General features: G+C 35.4%; 2 protein-coding genes and 2 long non-coding RNA genes across 8 annotated transcripts in view; 2 read left to right on the plus strand and 2 right to left on the minus strand.

The window, feature by feature from the left end:
- Positions 1-6,372: 6,372 nt before the first annotated feature.
- Rexo5 (RNA exonuclease 5) lies at positions 6,373-12,036 on the plus strand. Its single transcript, XM_077408595.1, has 10 exons — positions 6,373-6,533; positions 7,061-7,224; positions 7,317-7,486; positions 8,230-8,476; positions 8,568-8,766; positions 8,971-9,202; positions 9,281-9,425; positions 9,489-9,739; positions 9,816-10,215; positions 11,608-12,036. Exons 2-10 carry the CDS (start codon positions 7,099-7,101, stop codon positions 11,911-11,913), a joined length of 2,076 nt encoding a protein of 691 aa, XP_077264721.1. The 5' UTR covers positions 6,373-6,533; positions 7,061-7,098; the 3' UTR covers positions 11,914-12,036.
- The window catches only part of LOC143898834 (uncharacterized), a 29,114-nt gene continuing 16,347 nt past the window's right edge, over positions 12,034-24,800 (minus strand). The window contains exons 1-7 of one of the 5 annotated variants that reach the window (XM_077408594.1): positions 20,234-20,418; positions 19,153-19,489; positions 18,813-19,075; positions 18,553-18,684; positions 18,316-18,438; positions 12,673-18,066; positions 12,034-12,597 (exon numbers count right to left, since the gene is read on the minus strand). In XM_077408594.1, coding sequence (XP_077264720.1) covers positions 12,455-12,597; positions 12,673-18,066; positions 18,316-18,438; positions 18,553-18,684; positions 18,813-19,075; positions 19,153-19,489; positions 20,234-20,282 — 6,441 coding nt within the window. In that variant the 5' untranslated portion in view covers positions 20,283-20,418 and the 3' untranslated portion in view covers positions 12,034-12,454. Of the gene's footprint in view, positions 18,067-18,315; positions 18,439-18,552; positions 18,685-18,812; positions 19,076-19,152; positions 19,490-19,774; positions 20,086-20,233; positions 20,419-24,800 lie in introns of those variants that run through there. The other 4 variants (XM_077408590.1, XM_077408589.1, XM_077408591.1 and 1 more) reach the window with 4 other exon arrangements.
- LOC143898839 (uncharacterized) lies at positions 20,536-21,869 on the plus strand. The gene is made up of 3 exons (XR_013257308.1): positions 20,536-21,389; positions 21,547-21,699; positions 21,780-21,869. It is a non-coding gene; the product is annotated as an uncharacterized LOC143898839 (long non-coding RNA).
- Positions 21,950-22,948, minus strand: LOC143898838 (uncharacterized). Its single transcript, XR_013257307.1, has 3 exons — positions 22,838-22,948; positions 22,589-22,655; positions 21,950-22,505 (listed from the first exon to the last, which is right to left on the minus strand). It is a non-coding gene; the product is annotated as an uncharacterized LOC143898838 (long non-coding RNA).

A 24,800-nucleotide genomic window follows, 5' to 3' on the forward strand; every position in this document is an offset into this window, starting at 1 on the left:
TAATATATATACCTTAAATCATGAATATTATGATGTACTTTGTTCCGAATTAATAAATCTTTCCATCTGTTTAAAAAAAATTCGGGAAAAAACGACCATTTACTTGACCCTCCCACCTTAAGTGCTCTAAAATAACGATAAAATATTGACAGATTATAACACTTATTTAAATATACCACTATATATTGAATGAACACAGTACCGTCGCGGTCGACACAAACACTTAAAAAACTTGCTGCATGAATGTATTTGTTACTAAAATGATCGAAAACATATATTATCAAAATATTCCCAAATCTGAGTTTATTGCTAACAGTAAAAAACAATTACGATAATTAACTTAGACCAGCCATTGGCGCTGAATACTAAGTTCCGTCACCTGATCGTCTACGAATTAGTTGCTCGCATGATTATAGTATTAAAATAATTCTCAGACATTGTATTTTAAAAGAATATCACAATTTGAATTTAGTGCTAGCTGCATAGCGTTGAAATTAATTAATTAATCAATGGAGCGCGCGCACAGCGCTCTGTAATTCGTTACAGAATCGTCAAAAAATTAAATGCTCGCGTGATTATGGTGCCGAAATAATCTTGAGAAATTGTACTTTAAGAAAATATCACGATTCGAATTTAGTGCTAGCTGCATCGCGTTGAAATTAATTAATTAACTCATGGAGCGCGCGCGCAGCGCTCTGTGATTCGTTATAGAATCGTCAAAAAATTAGGTGCTTGCGTGTTCTTGGTCCCAAAATAATCCTGAGGCATTGTACTTTAAGAAAATATCACGATCCGTAGTGCTAGCTGCATCGCGTTGAAATTAATTATAATTTATCTGCGCGCGCCGCGAATAAACTGATTAATTTCAACGCTATGCAGCTAGCACTAAATTCAAATCGTGATATTCTTTTAAAGAACACAATGTCTGAGAATTATTTTAATACTATAATCATGCGAGCAATTCGTAGACGATCAGGTGACGGAACTTAGTGCTCAGCGCCAACGGCTGGTCTAAGTTAATTATCGTAATTGTTTCACTGTTACAAATAAACTCAGATTTGGGAATATTTTGATAATATACATATGTTTTCGATCATTTTAGTAACGAATATATTTATGCAGCAAATTTTTTAGTGTTTGTGTCGACCGCGACGGTACTGTGTGCAATATATGTATAGTGGTATATTTAAATAAATGTTATAATCTGTCAATATTTTATCGTTATTTTAGAGCACTTAATTAGCACTTAATTAGCACTAAATTATAGTGTACTTGTTTTCTATGTAGGACCATTTTCTGATATGGGTGGGGGGGATCCAGAGTTTAATGGCAAGCTGAACCCCCCATTTTTTACGCGATTTCTTGTTAAACGGTTCGAACATCAAAATTTGGACTAAGGCATTTAATTAGCACATAAATAGCACTAAATTTTTTACCTAGTGCGAACTTGATTTGCGCTGGTGGGGGGTCCAGCTTAGAGGTTGCATTTCGACAACTAGATCCTAGCTCGGACTTGATGGCGTTCTTATATTAAATTGATTTTAAATCTTAGAGAGTCCTATTACTATTATTATTACCTTGATGGAAATATTTTACTGAATATAATGGAATTTTACTGAAATTTTGTCTCAATTGAGTCAATTGACCTAGATGAAAATTTTTTGCTGAAAGTACTATGAAATTGATGATAAATGAAATGAAAGTTATTGAAAAATTACTGAATATATTTTAAAATAAATCATAATTTTCTTTATAAAATTTAATGTAAACACTGTAAAATATAAGAAAAATTAAATTATATTGTTGAAAAAATTAACTAAAAACTGAAATTTTCATAATGATATCTATGGAATAATAATGAAAAGGAGTAGTTATACTAAGGGAGTTCCAATCCGGGAGCTCCGAGGGGGGGTGAGGGAGGGGGGTATTGGATTACGCGGGGGGTGAGGAGGTGAGGGAGGGGGGTATCGGGATTCCCCCGGGGGGTGAGGAAGAGGGGGAGTATCGGGTTACACAGAAGTATTAGGTTACAAGGAGATAACGCGGTGGTGAGGGGAGGGGGGGTATCGGGTTACACAGGGGTATTAGGTTACAAGGAGATAACGCGGTGGTGAGGGGAGGGGGGGTGTCGGGTTACACAAGGATATTGGATTTCGCGGGGGTGAGGAGGAGGGGGGTATCGGGTTACACAAAAATATCGGATTTTTCGCGGGGTGGGGGGAAGGGGGGTTGACCTTGGCATACCACCGGGATGACTCACCTGGATGACTCACCGGGATGACTCACCCGCGCCGCTGGTCCGCGCCGCTGGTCCGCGCGAGGAGGAGGGGGTCCGCGTTCGCGTTCGCGGTCGCGCCGCGGGTCCGCGTGGCTGTCCGCGGGGGTCCGCGGGGGCCGCGTGGAGGTCAGCGGTTGCGCCGCTGGGGTCCGTCGGGTCGCAGGGGCCTCGTTCGCAACAATGCCGCTTGGCGGCGTACAATGGGTAAAACTAAGTCGATAGCGCACTGCGTAGGAGCGTGTATTTTTGTCGATGACGCATCGAACCTGTTGGGACATGTTCGTCGTAAACAACATTTTTCTAGGAAAAAGGGGGTGTTATCTCGTAGACTAAACAATTTCGCGCTATTTTTTACGACGCAGTACGTAAGAAAACAAAGGAAGAAATGACGTCATCGGGACGATGATCGACCCGATAACGCATCGAACCTGTTGAAACATGTTTGTCGTAAACAACATTTTCGAGGAAAAGGGGGTGTTATCTCGTAGACTAAACAATTTCGCGCTATTTTTTACGACGCAGTACGTAAAAAAACAAAGGAAGAAATGACGTCATCGGGACGATAATCGACCCGATAACGCATCGAACCTGTCGGGACACGTTTGTCGTAAGCAAATGTTTTCTAGGAAAAGGGGGTGTTATCGCGTAGATTAAACAATCCATCTACGCAGTACGCGAGACAAAGAAAAAGATCTTTCGAAAAATCAGTTGGAGCGAGAGAGAGGGCAAAGGGTATATAACGAGGGATGAAGCGCGTCGAGCCGCATTAGTATACGATTTGAGACCGATACATCGGTTAAAAAGTATCGAGATTTATTGTGTAGTTAAACACGTTATCACATGCAAGTGCTGTAAAGCGATAAAATAAAAGAACTGGTGCGAAAGTGATCAAACATTAGCTTGTAAAATAATTAGTAATAATTGAAAAAAATGTAAAAATGCCTAACGAGATATCTGTACCACATATCTGTCAAAGGTCTAATTTTGAAACGGCTTCATAGATCGCAAAATCCTTTTACGGGAGTAAAGTTTAGGTAAATGAAGGGTGGGATTGTAAAATAATTAGTAATAAATGAAAAAAATGTAAAAATGCCTAACGAGATAATCTGCATCATATATCTAATCCTGGTTCGATTGCTGTGTAGGAACCATACAATGTAGACCTAAACAAATTTAGCCCCCCCCCCCAAGTGGATTATTGATATATTTTTTTTTTACCAATCGTTTGGTGGTTGATTGGTAGTATTTGGTACCGTATTTAAAACGTTTGGTAGTTTCTCGTTTTTCTAGAAAATCAAAAACAAATTTTTGATCTTCTCTTAGCCCCCCCCACTTTGACTGTGGTAGTTTTTTTTTTTTTTAATCGATTGGCGATTGATTGGCAATGTTTAGTACCGCATTGAAACTTTTTGGTAGTTTCGCGTTTAAAAAAAAAAAGAATTAATTGTCAACAAATTTTTAACCTTCTTCAGCGCCTACACTTTAACTGTTGAGAATTTTAAATTCTTTTTTTTACCAATTGTTTAGTGGTTGATTGGTAATGTTAAGAGCTGTAAGTTATTGAAAATTTTATTTTAACATTCCAGTTATGTATAGTGACGATTGCACACATTCACTAATGCTGCGTTTCCACTACACGCGTCGCGCGTCGCGTCACGACGCCGCGAATGAGTTATCCAAACGCCAATCAAAACGTTTCATTTTATGACGTCATTTCCGACGCAAGATCTTGTCGGAAATGACGTCATAAAATAAAACGTTTTGATGGGATAACTCATGACGCGGCGTCGTGACGCAACGCGCGACGCGTGTAGTGGGAACGCAGCATAATAGCGTCTTCCCGAACGCACCTATTGTGGGCATTCAGGAGGGCATACGTATGTACACGCACTAGGCTCTGGGGTCACATGCGCATGCTCTAGGGCTTAAGCGGGGCGCACACACTTCTGCACAACGCATAATGCGTAAGCATAAGAAAATTGATTGGTCTATTTTCTTATGCACATGTGTATGGATCAATCAATTTTCTTATGCTTACGCATTATGCATTGTGCAGAAGTGTGTGTCCGGGCCCTTAAGCTATATCCACACAAACTTGCATAGGTGCATAACCATATGCATAACGAAACGGATTGGTCTATTTCTTTATGCACATGCATATGGACCAATCAATTCTCTTATGCTTATGTTTATGCGCTCTGCAAGTTTGTCTGGATTGACCTTTAAGGTATTGGCCTAGTTTACACCGATCTCTTGATACGCGTATCATATAGTAATTTGAACTGCCAATAATCAGACTTATTTACTAGTTATTTACTATTTAATACTCGTATCAAGTGATCGGTGTAAACTAGGCCAATTATAAAGGCGTATCGTACCAAAATAGTACAAACGTCGTCACGTGATTTGTTTTGTCGCTCGAACGATCGGTTTCAGCGGCTCGTGAAAATGCAGCTTTATGCCTCTTCTATAATACTCGTACTCCGTGGTTCGGCTTTGCCGCGCGATTTATAAAATTTATCGACATAAGGCCAATTCCTTTTAGTGACACAAGTCGACAAAAGTGTCGTTCTGTCTTTGTTATTCATTGAATGCCAAGAAGGATAGAACGATGTTTGTGTCGACTTGTGTCACTAAAAGGAATTGGCCCATAGTATTACATATAATACTTTGTTCGGAATCCATCCTGAAGTTACACTACATTTTATAATTTTCTACTATTACAATAAGTATTTTGTCTGATGGTGAGCAATTACATGATGTATATATGTCGCAGGCTTATTGCAAAATCAGCCCTTTTGCAAAAAGACTAGCTTTTTTGCGAAAGGCAATAAGACTGAACGCACTTTAGGCTTTTTGGCACACCTGGGCTGGTGCTAGGCCAGGCACTTTGCAAAAAGTCTAAAATACGTTAGACTTATTAAAGAAACAATCAAATGCTTTCGCAAAAGGCCGGCATTTCGCAAAAAAGCTAACCTTTTTGCAAAAAGGCTGATTTTGCAATAAGCCTGCGACATATACATATAAATATTTGTGAAGATAGACGGTCTATTTATTTTTTTATATACCATATTTTTGTATACTAACTATTACAGCTCTTTTTTTTTAATTTAAAATTCCCAACAGTCAAAGTGTAGGCGCTAAAGAAGGTTAAAAATTTGTTGACAATTAATTCTTTTTTTTTAAACGCGAAACTACCAAAGGTTTCAATGCGGTACCAAACATTGCCAATCAATCGCCAATCGATTAAAAAAAAAAAAAACTACCACAGTCAAAGTGGGGGGGCTAAGAAAAGATCAAAAATTTGTTTTTTTTGATTTTCTAAAGAAACGCGCAACCACCAAAAGTTTTTAATGCGGTACCAAACATTGCCAATCAATCGCCAATCGATTAAAAAAAAAAAAAACTACCACAGTCAAAGTGGGGGGGCTAAAAGAAGATCAAAAATTTATTTTTGATTTCCTAGAAAAACGAGCAACTACCGAACGTTTTGAATACGATACCAAATACTACCAATCAACCACCAAACGATTGATAAAAAAAAATATATCAATAATCCACTTGGGGGGGCTAAATTTGTTTAGGTCCAAAACTGCCCACAGCTGCGTGCGCCATCGCGTTATCTCTCGCAAGATCCGTGAACTACTGCTGTGACATTGCTGCTCTGCGTGAATATTTTTGTGAAAAATATACACGATCGTTTCAAAGCTCTCATTTTTATTCCAGGCTTTCAATCTCATATTCAAAGGTACGTTATTGTTTGTGCACGTCTTCTGAAGGGTGGGAAAGTTTAATTTCGTACATATTACGTATACAACTGTTTATATCAGAAAATAAAGTTATGAGGTGACAGCATTTAAAAATTTTTTCAATTATTACTAATTATTTGACAATCCCACCCTTCATTAGTACCTCTACTTTACTCCTGTAAAAGGATTTTGCGATCTGTCGCAAAGTTCACTCAATTCTTTTTTGTGGTTTGCACCGGTCCGTACTGCACATCGCCATTTTTTGGGGCGCGACCAATCAGAGGATTTTTGTATGCGTGCTACTCGTGGTAGTGCAAAAAGTGTAACACAGTGCAGCTGCGGAGAGCAGATTGTTTTTTTCTGTCACAGCGTGCGTTTTCTAACCTAAAAATCATGCGTTTTGTGCTATTTACATATGCTTCATGTAATGTATTTATGGCGTACTATTGTTATTAATGTATTAATAAATCAAAATAATAAAGAGTAATGCTGAATCTCTTAAACAGGTAAAATTAGTCTATTAAAGTGTTTTTGGAAATATATGAAATGCGTTGGGATATGTGCAATGTAAAACTGAATTTTTATGTCGAAATATTGCAAATGGATATGTTTAATAATAAATAGTAATTCAATGACAATGTAAAGAACGATGAAGTTGCAGTCTCACATAATCTGTCATAATTTACATATTTCAATACTTTTCCTATGAATTAACTTTGCTCGAGACTAAACTGGTAAAACTATTGGTTTTCCAATTCAAAGTTTATTCAAAGTTCAAATGTACGTTAATTAATTCGATATATTAATATCAAATTAAACAATAAAGAATATAAACAGTATAACAATATAAATAATGGAAATATTATGTCAATAAAGAATGATTTGAAACTTAAATATTAATTCGTTAAACATAGGGTTTGAAAATTATGTATGTTAAGTACTAATGTTTGAAAATATTGATATATATTTGTGATATGCAGATTTACCTTTAGACAAATTTAACAATGAAATTTATTATGTTTATTTGCTGTAGTTTATAAATTGTCTACTACTCATATAAAGTGATAAATTATGAAGGAGCCTACAACAAAACAATTACAGCGATTGGAAAAGAAGAAGGCAAAGATGGCAGCATTTTTGGAAATTGCAAGACTCAATGATAAAGATAAAGAAGCAAAAATGCAAGCTTTGAAACAGGTTTATATATTTAGAGAATAACTTGAATGTGAATATTAGAAGAATAACTTGAAACAATGCTCTCGTAATTACCTTTCCAAAATCATTTTTAGATAGTTGCCACTGATGGATCTAGCAATCCAAACGATAGTAACATGGCAGGAGACAATTCTACTCGTAAACGATCTTGTGAGAAAAATTCAGATGTTACATGTTCGGAAATTTGTAAAGAGGAAAATGTCCCTGATGAGTCAGAATTACAGGATAATAATAAAAAACCCAGGTAACTGTCAATTTATCTTCTACTTTTCTCTTAAGATGGCCCGGCCCCCATACGAATGCGGTATGGCCACGTTTGTCGATTTATAAATAGGGTTAGTGTATGAAATACACCAGACATAATACTTGTTATACATATACGGGGTGTATCAGACCACCTGTTCCATCCGATTTTTTAGTAAACGCGAGGTGAGAAAAAATTGGGAAGAAATGTTGAGAGAGCCCTATATCTTATCTGAAGAATCGAATGATATTTTCGTAGAAGAAAAAGAAGGGACCAATACAAGCATTTTAAGTATAGGAATCATATGGGTCGACGACGCTTCGTTACGGTGCTATACGCGTTTAAAGTTTCACTGCCGTGCGGAAAAACATTGGTATATAACTTCAGGAGTCGATAGAGGACACAAATACAAGCATTTTGAACATATAAACCATGGGTCTTCGGCCCTTAGTTTCGGCGCTACACGCGTTTAAAGTTTCACTGCTGCGGCCTCACCTGCGTGCAACCCATGGTTGCTATGTTCAAAATTCTTGTATTTGTGTCCTCTATCGCCCCCTGAAGTTACGTACCAAAGTTTTTCCGCACCGTAGTGAAACTTGCGTTGACGCGTGTATCACCGTAACGAAGCGTCGTCAACCCATGGTTTCTATACTTAAAATTCTTGTATTGGTTCCTTCTTTTATCACACAAATTTATGGCATTTAGTTTTTCGTCACCCTGTATATATATATGTATATGTATAGATTAAGTGATAGCAAGCAATATGCGAATTTGAAGGAAGAACTTAGAAAACGTAAAAAGAGGCTTCAAGCAATTCCAAGACTCACTCTCAAAGCAGTCGGCGAGAATGCTACTCTGAATATTCGAAATATGGAAAAGAGGATACCGATATTTCTTAGCGACATACAGCATCTTCTGTTATATTCACTGCTCGGGCATCATTCGCCCTACTTACCAGCGAGATGGTGTCAACTTGAGAAGTATAACAAAGTAATATTTGACTAATGTAGCATTAAACAGTACTTTATTCTAAAAATAGATTTAAATTATGATATTCAAAGAAAACCAAATTTTTTCAAAGATAAGCCACACCGTCGTCTTCGTGCTTGAAGGTTTGTCTTTATATCATTACGTGGCTTATGAGAGCATGTTCCCACATATAGTAAGTAACTTAAAGCACCGTTTAGAGGTGATAACGCCTACTGTTTATGGAGCGTCCATAACCGAAGAGCTCGCAGCTGTTCCTTTAACAGGAACTCAAAGCGATAAACTAATTAAACGTATGTTATATAAAAGTAAAATATATTTGATATATTTTTCATTAAAATAAGTACTTTTAAGTACAAAATAAAATATTCTAGTTGAACATTAGAATATATATTCAAAAAATACAGCAAAGAAGATTCTATAATATATTAATTTCTAATATCAATAAAAATTTTTATATTTTGTGATGGCAATGGAAGACAATTGTTCGTTTTTAGAATATGGCTCCTTAGAAACTGCTTTACAAACAAATGGAAATGTCATAAAATTGCTAAGAAGTGTATTTCCAATGCATTCGATAAATAGCGATGAAAAATTTCCTACAAAAAACAGCTCCAACAGAACTTTACCACCGACAGATAAATTTTGTAGAACAAAACTGCTTTTGTCATTATGGCAGATGGTAGAGGAAAACTATCCCGTGCCTCTAAAAGGAACATTAGCAGAAAGGCAAGATTTGGCCGTTACATAGACATTCATTATGTTATTGTAATAAAATTGTAATTAATCGAGTTAATATAATTCTAGATACGGCTCGTATATATTAACAAAAGATGTTTATAAAGAAGCCACATCAACATCGCCAATGTTCGGTTTGGATTGCGAAATGTGCCTAACAACAAGTGGTAATCTGGAACTTACTAGAATAAGTATTGTGGATGAGAGCATGAATGTGAGTACAGTTACATACTTGTGCGTTAGGTGATAGTATGCAAATAAAACGTTTCAATTACAGGTTATTTATGACAGTCTGGTGAAACCAGAGAATACGATAACGAATTATCTGACTCGGTACAGCGGTATTACTGAGGATATGCTAAATGATATCACGGTTACATTGCACGACGTTCAGCAGACACTGAGGACGTTACTTCCTTCGGACGCAATTCTTGTGGGACAAAGCTTGAATTCCGATTTGCATACGTTAAAAATGATGCATCCTTACATCATCGATACCTCCGTAATATTCAATCTTACTGGGGACAGGTACTGTAAAATATCATAAATATCAATGTTAGTGAATATAAATGCATCTCAATTAATGTTCTGTTGTTTGATACAGATATAGGAAAACAAAATTGCAGATTTTGGCACGTGAATTCCTCGGGGAAAGCATTCAAGACAGTAAAGCTGGGCATTGCTCGACAGAGGACTCAAAGGCTTCCATGAAATTGGTGAAGTTAAAATTATCGAACAGCGTGGATTACGGGGACGCCGTGTTGCTCGGTGATCGCAGCATGAAAGTCTTGAAAATGGAAACGGATAACGAGAAAACGAAGCGAGCATTGCAAAAGACAGAAATAAAGAAATATGCCACGTCGATATTTAGTCATATAACAAAAAATAAAGGCACAACCGCCGCCATCGTGGGTAACGATGAAGTGATGTCCGAATATTCCAAGTATTTAACGAACTCATCTCTCAATGTCATGGACGACGAAAGTTTCGCGAAGGATGATCAAGTTAGTACGCAATTATAGACAATATTAAACGTTTCGATGATTTAAATGAAAATTTATCTATTGATCTTTAAACTGCCGGCATTTTTTCATTAAAATAGTGTCCTTTTTTTCCAAAAAATTCATCTATATAAATAACACATTTTTTGCGCAGAATTTCAAGATTTGTTCAGAGCCACAAAAGTGGCTTTCTCAGTAGAGAACGGACGGTCAAATATAAAAAAAATTTATTTTTTCAAAAATAGCGTATTTGGAAGCTTTCTGCTGATTCCAATTTTGAGCATAAATTTATAAAATTTAGAGCCTAAGAGCAGTATTGACTACATGAATGAGTTACATACACACATGCACAGTCACCGGCAATGAATCGTTTCGTGAGAGTGGGAGCGTTCCCTCACCCTCACTGGCCTCACTAAACAATGTCTCGCTTCCCTTCTCGCGGAACGATTCATTGCCGGTCAGTGTATATGTATATTAATCAGTGAGAAAATTTTCTTCGCCAGTGGATAAATAACAGTAATGAGGCTTTATTGACTATAACTGGCAATCTTTATTAATAAGTCACGACGTCGACGTTTCGACTCTAATTCGAGTCCTTTTCAAGTGTATAAGCGTATAATGTTCTAACAAAGACTTTCGCTAGTCACACAGTGTGCCCGCACGTCAGATCTAAAGACTATAAAGAAACAGAACGGAATTTGTTTAAACTACATACAGTTAACTACATGAGTTCATGGATTAAAAAGCAAAGAAAAATTAACTTACAAGCTTTGTGCGTTATGTGGTGATAAAACATGGTCAATTATTAAAATGTACAATGTAAAATTTGATTGTGTCAAGGAAGCACGTCTGCACGCCTCAGTTACAAGCAACACAAGGAGCAATATTTAATAAACAATAATAGTTTATGACAAATAGAGTTAGGTAGCCCCTATTATTTTGTCATATATTGCTGTCAGATTCTCTGTGTCTTTTTGAAGGTTGCTATGGTAGGTTGCTAAGGTTTTTGCTATGTAGTACAAATTCCGTTCTGTTTCTTTATAGTCTTTAGATCTGACGTGCGGGCACACTGTTGTGACCACGTGCCCGTGACTAGCTTTGTTAGAACATTTATACGATTATACACTTGAAAAGGACTCATATTAGATTCGAAACGTCGGCGTCGTGACTTATTAATAAAGATTAATAAAGAAATTGCCAGTTATATAGTCAATAAAGCCTCATTACTGGTATATATTAATGCATTTAGTATTTATTAAATACACTAATTTATTAGCACACTCAAAAGCCACAAAAGTGGCTTTCCCAGCAGTCAAAAGGTTAAGAAACTAAAACAAACTGAAAAGGATAAAAATGTTTTTAATTATATCTAATATCGATTTTTGATAATTGCAGGTACGTCTCGTGATAACGGATAACAATAAACATGCCGTAGATCGAACCTCAGAAATCGTGTTGGAGCACGCTTTTGTACTGTGTCACGTGAAACTTAGGGAAGAACAATTAAAAGATGAACAGATAGAGGAAACATTTCGCACTGTAAATAAATGGATTCATAGAGTTTGGCAATGTAGCGCGATAAATAGTCTCGCATGCGTGATATTCAGCGGGCAAAATAATTCTGCAAACGGTTCTTGTTTCTTAAATATAAAGACAGAGGTATCGCCGAATATCATCCATACGAGCTTAAAGAAACGCTGAAATCACCGAACCATCTTGAGTACTGTATGAAGAAAATAATTTTGTTATCGGATACAGTAGCATCAAAGGAATCTACTTATATCTATGTATCGGTTTAAATAAATGACACACTTGTACAAATAACTTTTATTAATAGAAATATATTTTATAATCCTCACTTTTAATTTGCATTTACACTTGTAGGATATGCTCATTTATGATGCATCTCAAAATACATCTTTTACTTATTAAATTTCAGCAAATGGAACATCTATCACGTATACATATAAATACATTAAACGCGCGTTGTGCAGTGACACATGCAACTTAGAGATACAATTGCTCTCTTGGTAACCCTGGAACAGTTGTTTTTTTTTGTTTTTTTTTTATTTTATTTTTTTTTATTTTAAGAAACGTGTCGAACAGTGATAAAATTCATAAAATAAGCATAACTTAATTTCATTAGAGTTTCATCATTTAAATTCAGAAAAATCTTAAAGTACATTACTTGTTCAGACACAGCAAAGTTAAACTAACATATTTAGCACATATTACTGATCTGTTATTTGATAAAGTTCATTTTATCGCGATACATCATGTAGGCTGAAATTGGTTCTCGGTTATTTCTAGCAAGCATGCGTCGCCTGAACGAAACTGCCGCGGTAGCCCCTGTCGGCGGTTGCTTTTTAGTCTTCTGCAAGTTTACTACACAGAATTGCGTGCTACAATCAGAGTTACTCAACGTAAAGCTATCATTGGCAGTCGTCATTTTCGATTTACCTGTCTTAACTGACGACACAACTTGTTCCTCGTTTTGCGAGATTTTTCGTCTTTTCTTCGCTCTCAATGGCACATCCGTAAGATTCTCAATCACATCGTCTGACAGTCGCTTTAGGCCGCTTGACGATGGCAAAAACTTAGTCATTTCTTTCATTTCTTTTTTCGATTTTTTGGTAGGGACATTCACACGGACCACATTTTCGATATCCTCAGTTCGATCGCGTTTCTTCTTCAGCTTTAATTCTGTAGGAATGCACATCTTTGCAGTAGCTTTATCCATTTTTTTAGTAGTATGGACTACATTTTTTGATTTACTTGCATCCAATGTATCCTGTAGTAGTTTACGAGACAATAAGTTTTTATCGGACTTTAATTTCGAAACTGGAATCTGTACCGGCAAAGTATTATTTTCCATCCACAAAGTTTCGGTACTTTCCACTGCCTTTTGCTGTTTAGTTTTCTTCTTTAGCATATGCTTATCTGTAAGTAAACCTAACTTCAAACTACTTACAATTTTATTTTTCTTCTGCTGTGCCAATCCCGTTTTGTTCTCGCGAATATTTTTTCGAAGTATATTACTTTCGTTCACATTTTCATCCTTTTCAACCACGTTAATTTTCTTCTTTTTTTTCTTCTTTTCTTTTTCATTGATCTGATAGGCATCTTCGTGAGTATCGGCATCATCATATACAATAGCTAATTGATTAAGGTTAATACAAGGTTTTTTCTTTGTGGAAATCTTTAATTCTACTATGTCTTCGGATAAGGCTTTTGCAGTGATATTTTTCTTCAATGCTTCTCCTTTCTTCTTCTTCTTCTCTTTCTCATTACTCTGATACGTATTTTTGCAGGTATCATCTTCGTTTACATTTTTATCCTCTTCAACTACATTAATTTGTTTCTTTTTCTTCTTTTTTTCTTTTTCATTTATCTGATAGACATCTTGGCGAGTATCATCCTCTATAATAACTAATTGACTAAACTTAGCACGTTTCTTTTTTTTAGGAATCTTTAATTCTACTGTATCTTCGGTTAAGACTTTTTCGGTGATGTATCCCTTTAGTGTTTCTTGTTTCTTCTTCTTTTTCTTTTCTTTCTCATTAATCAGACATATATCTTCACGAGTATTATCCTCTACAATAGGTAACTGAATAAGTTTTGCACGTTTCTTCTTTTTAGGAATCTTTAATTCTATTGCATCCTCAAATAAGGCTTCATCGACGATATTTTCCTTTGATGTATCTTGTATTTTCTTCTTTTTCTTTTTCTCACTAACTAATGCATCTTCGTGAATATCATCGTCTATAATAGTTAATTGAGTGAGCTTGACAGGTTTCTTCTTTTTAGGAATCTTTAATGCTGTTGCGCCTTCAGATACAGCTTCGACGGCGATATTTTCCCTTGATGTGTCTTGTTTCTTCTTCTTTTTCTTCCTTTTTTCACTAATATGACGTGCATCTTCGCGGATATTATCGTCTACAGTAGTTAATTGAGTAGACTTAACAGGTTTCTTCTTTTTAAAAATTTTTAATTCTACGTCTTCAGATAAAGCTTTATCGGTGATGTTTTCCTTTGATGTGTCTTGTTTCTTCTTCTTTTTCTCACTAATCTGACATGTATCTTCGTGGATATTATCGCCTACAATAGTTAATTGAGTAAGCTTGACAGGTTTCTTCTTTTTAGGAACATATTCTATTACGCCTTCAGACAAAACTTCATTTGTAATATTTTCTTTTGATGTATCTCGTTTCTTATGCTTCTTTTGTTTCTTCTGACTACGTTTTCGTATAGCATCGTCACTAGATAGTATCAAATCAGATTCGTCCTTATTATTTTTCTCTTTTAATTTTATTTGTGCAATATCCTTCTTTTTCGTAGATAATGAGCTGGTTTCTATATTGGATTTTAATGTTGGCGCACTTTCATTCAATTTCTCTTTTCTAAGGTGCTTTATTGTTGGGGTTTCGGTATCGATAATATTCATTGTTTTGTGTAATTCTATCTTGGAAGATGTTGATTTCGAAAAACTTGTCCTCTCTAACAATTTCAATAAGTCAGGTGAAAAATCGCTATTTAACATCTTTTCTTTATTTGCATAACTGAACATCTTGACATTGATGTCTTCATTTAATGCAGGATTTTTATTTGATTTCTTCTTCATAACCGAAATATTCTGCGTTGCTGTAATTGTATTATCTGACTTAATATCTTTATTTTCTGAAATTCCTTCGATTATTTCATCAAGTTCTAATTTCTTACAGCTGTTACCGTTTTGAGTACTAAATTTCATTAACTCACGTGATCTTGGTAATTTTTTTGCAGACAAAAATTCATATTCATTTAATGCTTCACTCGAATTTTGTTTAGCTCCATCTCTCGAGGAATATTGTGGATCCAATTTCCCATCCTTTTTCATTGATGAAGAGCTTAAATTAGAGGCATTTGACAAATTAGTATCATTTTCCTTCACAAGAGATTTCTTTTTCTTCTTCTTAATCGACAAATCTGAATTTGACGAATCTAGTAAAATACTTTTTTCATTTTTCTCCATAATTGATTTCTTCATTTTGATGTCTTGTTTCATTTTTGTGTCACTTTTACGAGATGATGTATATTGGATGGAGTTGTTCTTACTTTTACCAGAGGTACTGGTGTATGAAGAAATAACCTCCATTTCGGCAAATTCGTTTTCTTCTGCATCGTCCGCTACATAATCCTTTCCCTGTGTATCTTCATCTTCTTCATTTTCATCCTCCATATTTATTGATTCCGTATCAATATGTGCTTGTTTGTCTTCATCTTTCTCTTCCTCTTCGTATGCAGCTTCATCATCCTCTTCTACATTTTCATCATCATCTTTTAAGTCGTGCATATCTTCATCATCATCGTTTTCTTTCTCCTCATCTTCTTCATAATCTACATCATCATCATCAACTATAAAATCTGTAAGATCTGAATCATTGTCATCGGAATCTGAAAATTCTACTTCTGAAGCTCTGCATTCATCAGCAGGTACGTCCTCATCAGAAAACTTTTGTTTTGCTCCATCCAGATTGTATTCTCTTTTAATATCAGAATTAATGCTACTGTCATCAGTATCGTTATCGCTGTCTGCTTTTGTCATGCTAAATAGGCAACTATTAAGATTTGCAAGTCTACGTTCCTCATTGTTATCCGATCCCGTATTTGCTATCATAGAATAAGTTTTAGATCCACTACCTATAGCTGCTATGCTTATGTCACTATTATCGCTTTCATCATCATTCAAATATATCGTTGTCTTGGTTTCTATTGGCTTTGATTCCTGATCGATAGAACGATTTAATGTATTTTCATCCTTTTCACTGTTATCATCAGTTAATACGTTCTTTTTTTCAGTTTCCGTTGCATCATCATCTGCATCTTCATTACGTGATTTATTCGAACGTTTTTCCTTGTTTAATTTTTTCCCAGCGTGTGTGTCTGTTTTATCAATTTCTTCTTCTGAATCATCTATTCGAGATTTGTTCGTAGAAATATTTTGCATAGACGTATCTTTCGAAGATTTATTTAATGTTCTTCCTTCTACCGATTTTCGTAAAGATGTATTTTTATTACTTATTAGCGAACTTCTATTTAATTTACTTACATCGTTTTCAACTTCCTTATCTGATTCATCGCTTGTTTTGGAAGATCGTCTTCTTGTTCTTGGCGACTGTTTTGATTTATTTAATCTAGAAATGGATTGATCATTAGTTCTATTTAAAGCTGTTTTGGACTCGTTATTCGATTTATCAGCGGTGACTAAATTATCTTCATCTTCTGTACATCTAGAAGAATCCTGATCTATTTCGGATGTAAGTCTTCTCTTAGTTCTTGATTTTCTTGGTTTTTTAACTTGTTTCTCGTTTTCATCGCTATCAATATCCATCAGTTCTTCATCTACAACGTCTAATTTTTTAGTATTGTAACTCGCTTGCGCAGCGTCCAATCGGCTCTTCAATAACACAGTGTCATCAGAATCATATTCAAAGGGTTCCGCCTCTTTTGCCGCTTTTATAGTTTCAGCCGCTAACCATGCTCGTCTGTCCACCAAAATGAGATCACATTCAGTTTCATTGTCATTTTCCACCTTTTCCACTGATTGGGAGGTGGACTGGTCTGAAACAGTTTTAACATTATTTTTCTTCTTCCATTTGTCAGCGGGGATATCTTTGAATAAATCAATGCCTTCGATATCAGAAACATCGTCAGCAATTTCTGTATTTTCTTGATTTTTTGGACTTGTTTCCATTTGTAAACGCTCCTTTTCTCTCTCTAGATCATCTAATACATCTGTACTACATCTCTTTCGCTTTAAGTTCCGTTTCACGATCTTTTCCGGCAAAATATCTTTTGCATCTGTTTTCTCAGGTGATATATCAATTGCAGATTTTTTAGATGTCTCTATTATAACAGAAGACTGGTCATCTTGAATTACTACGTCGTTCGAGTCACGTGTGGAATTATTTATTTTCAGAGTAGTATTGGAAGATTCGGGTGTTAATTCCGTTACACATTTAAATAAATTTTCCTGTTTCTGTTTCTCTTCTGTAGAATGAAAATTTTTATCTTGAGTTACAGTAGTTTGGTCGTTAAAACTTTTATTAATTGGTGACAAAATTTGTAAAACTTCTGTTTGATCAAACTGTGCTACATTTGATGAAACCTCGATTTCATCCCGACGCGGACTTTCTAATGTTAATTTTATTTCATTATCATCATCTGCAGCTTCATTGGACACCGCCGTTGCATCCTCATTAGTAGATGTACTTATATTTTCAACAGATGTTTTATCTTGATTAATAACTTCGTCAACTAATTTTGTACCGTCATGTTGTGACAAAATTGTTTCATTTGTAGCAGTTAAATTTAAAGATTCTGTAGAAATATCCATCTTTTCCTGAGAGTTATTGACAGTTTCTTTTGCTAAATCGTCGTGTTTAATCGCAATTTCCGTTGATTCTCTCGAACGACGCTTCTTACTTAGTTCCTTTTTCGAAGATTTAGTTTCCTTTTCATCTAATGATTTATTCATAAAAGGCGAAGCATGAGATTTGATACAAGGTGGTATAACGTTAAGCTGCATGCTCTTTTCTACTGACACATCGCTATTAATGTTCAGCATTTCATTTTCTTTGTCGTTTTTTTGCTCTTCAGTAGAAGTATTCAACAAGTTTTCGGCATTTTGTAAGACTTTACTCGATTTACATAAGTCAATTAACGATTTTTCAATATCCGACAGACTATCTTCGATAATTATTGTTTTGTCTTCTTTCACAGAATTTCGACGGCCTGAAGAACTGGAGGAATAGGTAGAGACTTCATTGTTTGAACCATTATCTGATGTTTTTTCAAGCTTGTATTGTCCTTCAGCTATCACAGACAAACAGACAAATGTAAATTACAAATTATCCTATGCTATTTAAAATGTTATAAATTTAAATAGTTACAATAAAAGATAACAAATCTCTGAATTTGTCAAACGATTTCAAATGTAATAAATATATTTTTTAAGAAACAAATATATATATATATATATATATATATATATACACACACACACATATATAGGTATATATATAAAAAACATTATGTGTAGATTTAGAGCATTTTTATTTTTACCGAGAGTATCCTGTGTATTCTTCAGTGTTGCGCTATCTATGTCTTCAGCTTCTGCTTCATTTTTTCTTTCTAACAATTGAAGTGTTTCGTCTTTTGACGAATCAGTTAAAGTTTCCATTTTTTCTAAAAAAAGAATCATAAAATTAATATAAAAATCGAGATAAAAATAGAAACAGAATAAAATAGTTTATTTTCTTTTAGAAAATTGACTTTAGTTTTTCATTTTGTTAATCTTACTATTGCTTCTTTCACTCTCACCATGGCTTTCATCTTCATTAATTTCTTCCTTACTTATACTTTGACGTTTTTTAATCTTTTGACTTTGCGGTAAACATAATAATGCTTTGTCTGGCGAAGAATCAGAGTTTCCTGTATATATTTAATAAAATAGATGTCAATTTTAATCATCCAAGAAAATCATGTGTTAATTGTAATAACATTAAGTATTAATAACATGATAATAGTCATGATAATAGATAATAGCTTTAAGAAATTACCTGAACTTGTAATTTCATCAGCTTCAACTATCGTAGAATCCAATCGTACATAAGGTATACGATCCTCCAATTCAATTTGTTCTTTGGCCAAAGAACTTGACGGCAACATGGACGCTCGCTTGCGTGTTTTAATTGGTGAATCAGATCGACTCTTATTTTGATCGAACAAAGATTCCGGCTCAGCAGAGCTAGCTCTTATTTTACGCATGGTTCTAGCTGCTGGCAACGGTGACTGTGTCTCAGAGACAGCACGCATGAGGCGACTGATAATTAAAACAATGGTTACAAATGTATCACAAATTAAATTAAATATAATATCGTATTGACGCATTAGCCATACCTAGCTGCTCGAGTGTTAACTCTGGTAGGTGTGCCAGGAGCACCTGAACTCTGCCTTGTTCGTTTTCCAGGTGTTCGCGGGATATCAAGATCTATCTCACTAATGTCGGAGGAAATAGAAAGTTTTCTAGTACGTGGCTTCTTCATTGTATCCGAGACGGTGGAATCCATAGTCGCTGTTCGCGCTCTAGTACTCTGGATTGTTTGGCTATTGCTGATACTACTGCCTTCACTTTCAGAATCTGGCGAATATTTATTCTGCTTTATCCTGCTGCTGCGACGTAACGGAGAACTCACAGACTGTACAGTAAACATTCGAGTCTGCATACGACCAGCAGCTACAACACACAAAATCACAAAAAACTAAACTAACCAAACTAAAACACTACAAAGTGAAAGCGTTATAAGATTCCAAGATTATAAGATTAAAACAAAGAAAATAATACGTAATCTTAAATTTTGGCAGCATTTTATATATTTATATTATACATTTACACAAATAACTAAGAGAATAATGTTCTGAATTTTTTTTTTTTTTTTTTTTTATTGTATAATATAAATATACGTATTAACTTGTACCTATATATTTAACTAAATAATTAAGATAAACATAGATGACATACAAACGATTACGTGAAATCGTTGTGATCAAACGTGATACAAAAACCGAAAAGAATCCCCCTCCCAGTAGATTACTGCGTCGAAAAAGATAAATTTTAAAAAAATTGGAAAGAAAACTTATACTCTCGAGGTTTATTCAAATTAATAAACATACGCATAAGTTACAGATTGAAACCGTTAGAAAAAAACCTGGAGAATCACGTTATCGGAAATGGTTCTCGAATCAGCGAGAACATTCTAGTAAGAACATAGCAGCAATCCCGGGAAAAAGACACGGAAACCCGGAAAACCAAAAGAAGAAAAAAAAACAAAAGAAAGATCGAGACACATTTGTGCAATCAAAAATTGCAAACGCACAAACTCGCAAGAAAACGCCGAGACGACCGATTGTAACCGGCCGGCGCCTTTTTGCGCCTCGTGCGCATGCAGATCAAAAGAAAAAAAACCCAGGCGATACGAACCTGCCTTCCACTCGAAATCATCGTCCGAATCTTTCACGGAACGTGGCATCCTCGCGGTCCTTCAAATCATATACGCTGTAAGGGAAACGGAATGTCTTGAAAAAAAAGAACGGTCCGGAAGAAAGGTTATCGAAAGACCACGTGTTGTCACTTCAATATGAATTTGAACTTTACGGAACAACTCTCCAAACAGCAACGGAAAGCGCCGACCATAGACGTGAAAAATGAGCATGAAGCGCGAGATATGCACTCCATTCGCGTTGCTTGCACTTTTTGCACTCAGCATCTTCGCTTTCTCTCTCTCCAACGGCCGAATATTATATTTATCTCATTTCAAGTGCAAAAATGTTTGGGGATTTAAGGTGATCCTAAAGCCGTGATCCTAACCGGTTTTTTTCTTAGCACTAATCTTTTAATTGGCTTTTATAGAAATACAAAATTCTTGTCTAGAATTAAAGTACGCATCAAAATCTAGATCATGGTGGTCGAATTTATATCGAAAACGAAAAAAAATTAATATTTTTTGTTATACGTGACGACCACCACATATAAATTCGACTACCATGACCTAGATTTTGATGCGTACTTTAATTCTAAACAAGAATTTTGCATTTCTATAAAGTCAATTAAAAGATTAGTGCTAAGAAAAAAACTGAAAAAAACCGGTTAGGATCACGGCTTTAAACTGATGGCAGAGAACGAGACGTAAATGTCGTAGTCGTGGACGTAGGGTATAAGGCAGCAGAGAAAAACGTAGTCGTAAGGCTTACGTCTCGTTTTCTGCCAGCAACGTGAACAAACCTTATATGGACTATGGACAAAGAGTTCCGAAATGTGCTGATAGTGCAGAAACAATTTATATCCATATGGCTCTGGCCCACAGGGTTGCGTTCCAAAATTCACTCTGGGTAATTAAAATCTATAGTTTACGTCACGTACAATATAGCATTTTAGTTAACTTATATGTAGAGTCCTATATTAGTAGAGAGACGCAAACTTGTTCCTCCTTCTGATTGGTCGGTTATAGACCAATAGACAGCAAGGCGTACGATCACAAGATGGCGGCAGCTGCAGAGTGGGAATGCCCGCATTATACAACTGACAGTGTTGACTAAAGTTTATAAATACATATATATTATTATTTCTTGTGATCAAGGTAAGTAGAAATATCTTTTCTGTGTTGTTAAATAACTGCATTGGGAACTTTACTGACATTGTGAGTTGCTTATTTGTACCCTGCACACATATATGCAGCCTAATCTTTTCATCCGTGTCGGATTCTCATTATAATTCGTTTATTCGATCTATTTCAGATGAGGCACTGTTCAGTTAGTGGCTGTAATGTAAAGGAAAAGCAAGGCCTTATATTGTTTAAATTTCCAAAAGAACCAAAACGGCGTGCAAAATAGATTTCATTAATGAACCGTCCAAATTGGCAACCTTATGCAAATAGCACAGTTTGCGAAGTATGCATCACTATGTGTTTCTACTGCTGTTAATAAATTTTCTGTTAATAAATTAATCGTACCCTTTTTTCAATTTTTAGATGCATTTTGGCTATATGCAGAGTATATTATTTATGTTATGCTCTTTGGCAGGGTATTTTTATTTTATTTTTATTTTTACATATTTTAAGACTGGTAAACCACTAATGTAAATTTACATAAAATAAAGAATATATTGTGAAAATAATAATTTATTTCAAAATTAGAACAATTATACAATTTTATATGTATATGTATATAGTGATTTGCATTAATATTCGGACATTTAACAAAAAATATATTTTTGTATAAATTACATTTACATAGGAATTAAATTACTATAACTTTAATAGTTCAATATTTTGTAGGATATTATTTTGTGCTTCAACTTACTAAAACAACAACATTTCTTAAATAAATATACGGATTAATTTTTTTCAAGTATTATGATGTCCGAATATTAATGCGTGGCACTGTATTATTACATTATAAATTATAAATATACAATTAGTCCGTTTATAATTACGTTATAGACAGAACGAGCCCAAAACACTAAGACTCTTTATAAACTCCTTTATAGCTCAAAACTAAAGCAAGCGCTTGCCAACGTATAGTTCCTGCTTCATTAGGTGTATCTCACAAACCATTTTTTCAAAAGTAGCAAAGTCACTGTTATACTTCTCTTAAAGATTTTTTAATTTTTCTTCCACTATTCTAGTCTGGAATTTGAGATACTGTATTTCATCCGCCTTAGACAATGGAGCAGAGATGAGATTTAAATTGGAGCTCTGCAGAAAGACCAAGGTTAAGTAACAGTACCAGGGTCGACGGATATTTGTAATTTATTTAAGATAAAAAAAACTGAATTTACCTCACACATATTCAGGAATGAACCAGCAGGTTCGCTGATATGACAGTGAAACAACTTGCTCTTTCTCCTTGCACAAAAGAAAATTATTGAAAAGCGTAAAACTTGGTAGGAGCCTAACCTCAAACGAGCAACAAGTCTCTCAATATTCGAAAATGTCACGTTCGATGCATTTCATCATTTCACTTCTTACATAAAAATTGATGTAATGTCGATACAGGTATTGAACTGCAACAAAGAATAAATACTTACTTTAGTAAAGAGCACTGATTGCGCTGGCTAAAAGTAGAAACACCATGGGCTAGATAGTGACGGCAGCATGGTGGGGGTACGATCATAAGATGGCGACGGCAGCAAAATGGGGGTAAAGTTTGCGTCTCTCTACTAATATAGGACTCTAAGGGTTGGTTTATAATAGCCGTAACCGTTGATTTAAGCCGTAATCTTTAAGAAATAGACCAATCACAGTCGATTATTCTTCTCACATTCGACTGTGATTAGTCAATTTTTTAAAGATTACGGCTTAGGGTGCATCCCGATGGAGAAGAAATAGCGGAACGGAACAGTAACGGAAAAGAGATATGGTGAGGGGTTAACCAATCAGAGTAGTTCCGTCTCAATTCCGTTCCGTTATTTAGTGAGTGGGTTCCCCATGACACGGAGCTGTTACGGAACGGAAAAGAAACGGAAAAATTTCTAACCTATTCTGTCGAAAGTTTGCAAATAAGTGCAGTGGATCGATTGCTTTGCAACATTTTTATTTTTGCAAATAAAGAGCAATATGTCGTCATCGGTAGGTATTACATGTGAAAATAAAATATATATGTTAAAATCCTATGTTAATATGTTAATGCTAATTAACCGAATGTGATATATTTCATTAATTTCCAGAAATTCAAATGTGGATATGTTCAAAGCGTCCTGTTCAAAGAGCAACAGCATTAATTCCTTCCACATCAACAAGTAACAACCTCAACGTAGATGATGATCTTATTCCCATCATCAATGACAATCCTACGTCACTGTCTCCAGTCTCTCTGGCGTTATTGCTGTTATTCTCACTCTCAACGTGTTTCTAAAGAATCTAAATAGTAACAGATTTAGTTTTACAACAAATTTATATATCATTTACATATTCTAACAATTAGTTATATTGAATATATATCGCCTCTCTTGTACACAAATATACGTACCATTTATAAAGAGATTTCGATCTTTATCCATTATTAAATTCGTATGATTTGCTAAGCAAGGATGTGAAAGTTTTCCGTCTTCATCGAACCAAACAATCCAGCGGCAATATCCACATTTGAATTTCTGGAAATTAATAAAGTATATCACATTCGGTTAATTAGCATTAACATATTAACATAGGATTTTAACATACATATTTTATTTTCACATGTAATACCTACCGATGACGACATATTGCTCTTTATTTGCAAAAATAAAAATGTTGCAAAGCAATCGATCCACTGCACTTATTTGCGAACTTTCGACAGAATAGGTTAGAAATTTTTCCGTTTCTTTTCCGTTCCGTAACAGCTCCGTGCCATGGGGAACCCACTCACTAAGGCTGCGGTCCGCTTGACGCTACAAATGCTTTGGAGCGTTCTTCTTCTCCTTCTTCCTTCATTGAAAGAAAAGAGAAGAGGAATGCTTCGAAGCATTTGTAGCGTCAAGTGGACCGCAGCTTAAATAACGGAACGGAATTGAAACGAAACTACTCTGATTGGTTAACCCCCCACCATATCTCTTTTCCGTTACAGGGGCCCGATTCTCTAACGAGAAACGTATGCGTAAACTCTGCTCTAACAGAAAAGCTGCAAGCTTATTAGCTAAAAACTGTGCGAAAGCCAATCAATTTGCAGCTTTTCTGTTAGAGCAGAGTTTGCGCATACGTTTCTCGTTAGAGAATCGGGGCCCTGTTCCGTTCCGCTATTTCTTCTCCATCGGGATGCACCCTTAAATCAACGGTTACGGCTATTATAAATCAACCCTAACTATATGGAGTGAATTTTGGAACGCAACCCAGGACGTGGTGCAGTAACGCGGCACCGCGGTAACCAATCACGATCTGCCTTTTCATACTACTTTAGGAAGTAGAACGGAAAGGCAAGACGGTGATTGGTTACCACGGTGCCGCGTCGCCGTCGCTGCGTCCTGTGGGCCAGAGCCAATAGTCGATAATATTGATATTATTCAATTCTCCAAA

The sequence above is a fragment of the Temnothorax americanus genome, unplaced genomic scaffold, assembly GCF_048541705.1.
Source record: "Temnothorax americanus isolate GAGA-0224 unplaced genomic scaffold, ASM4854170v1 Scaffold24, whole genome shotgun sequence".
In the NCBI taxonomy this organism is placed as follows: Eukaryota; Metazoa; Arthropoda; class Insecta; order Hymenoptera; family Formicidae; genus Temnothorax; species Temnothorax americanus.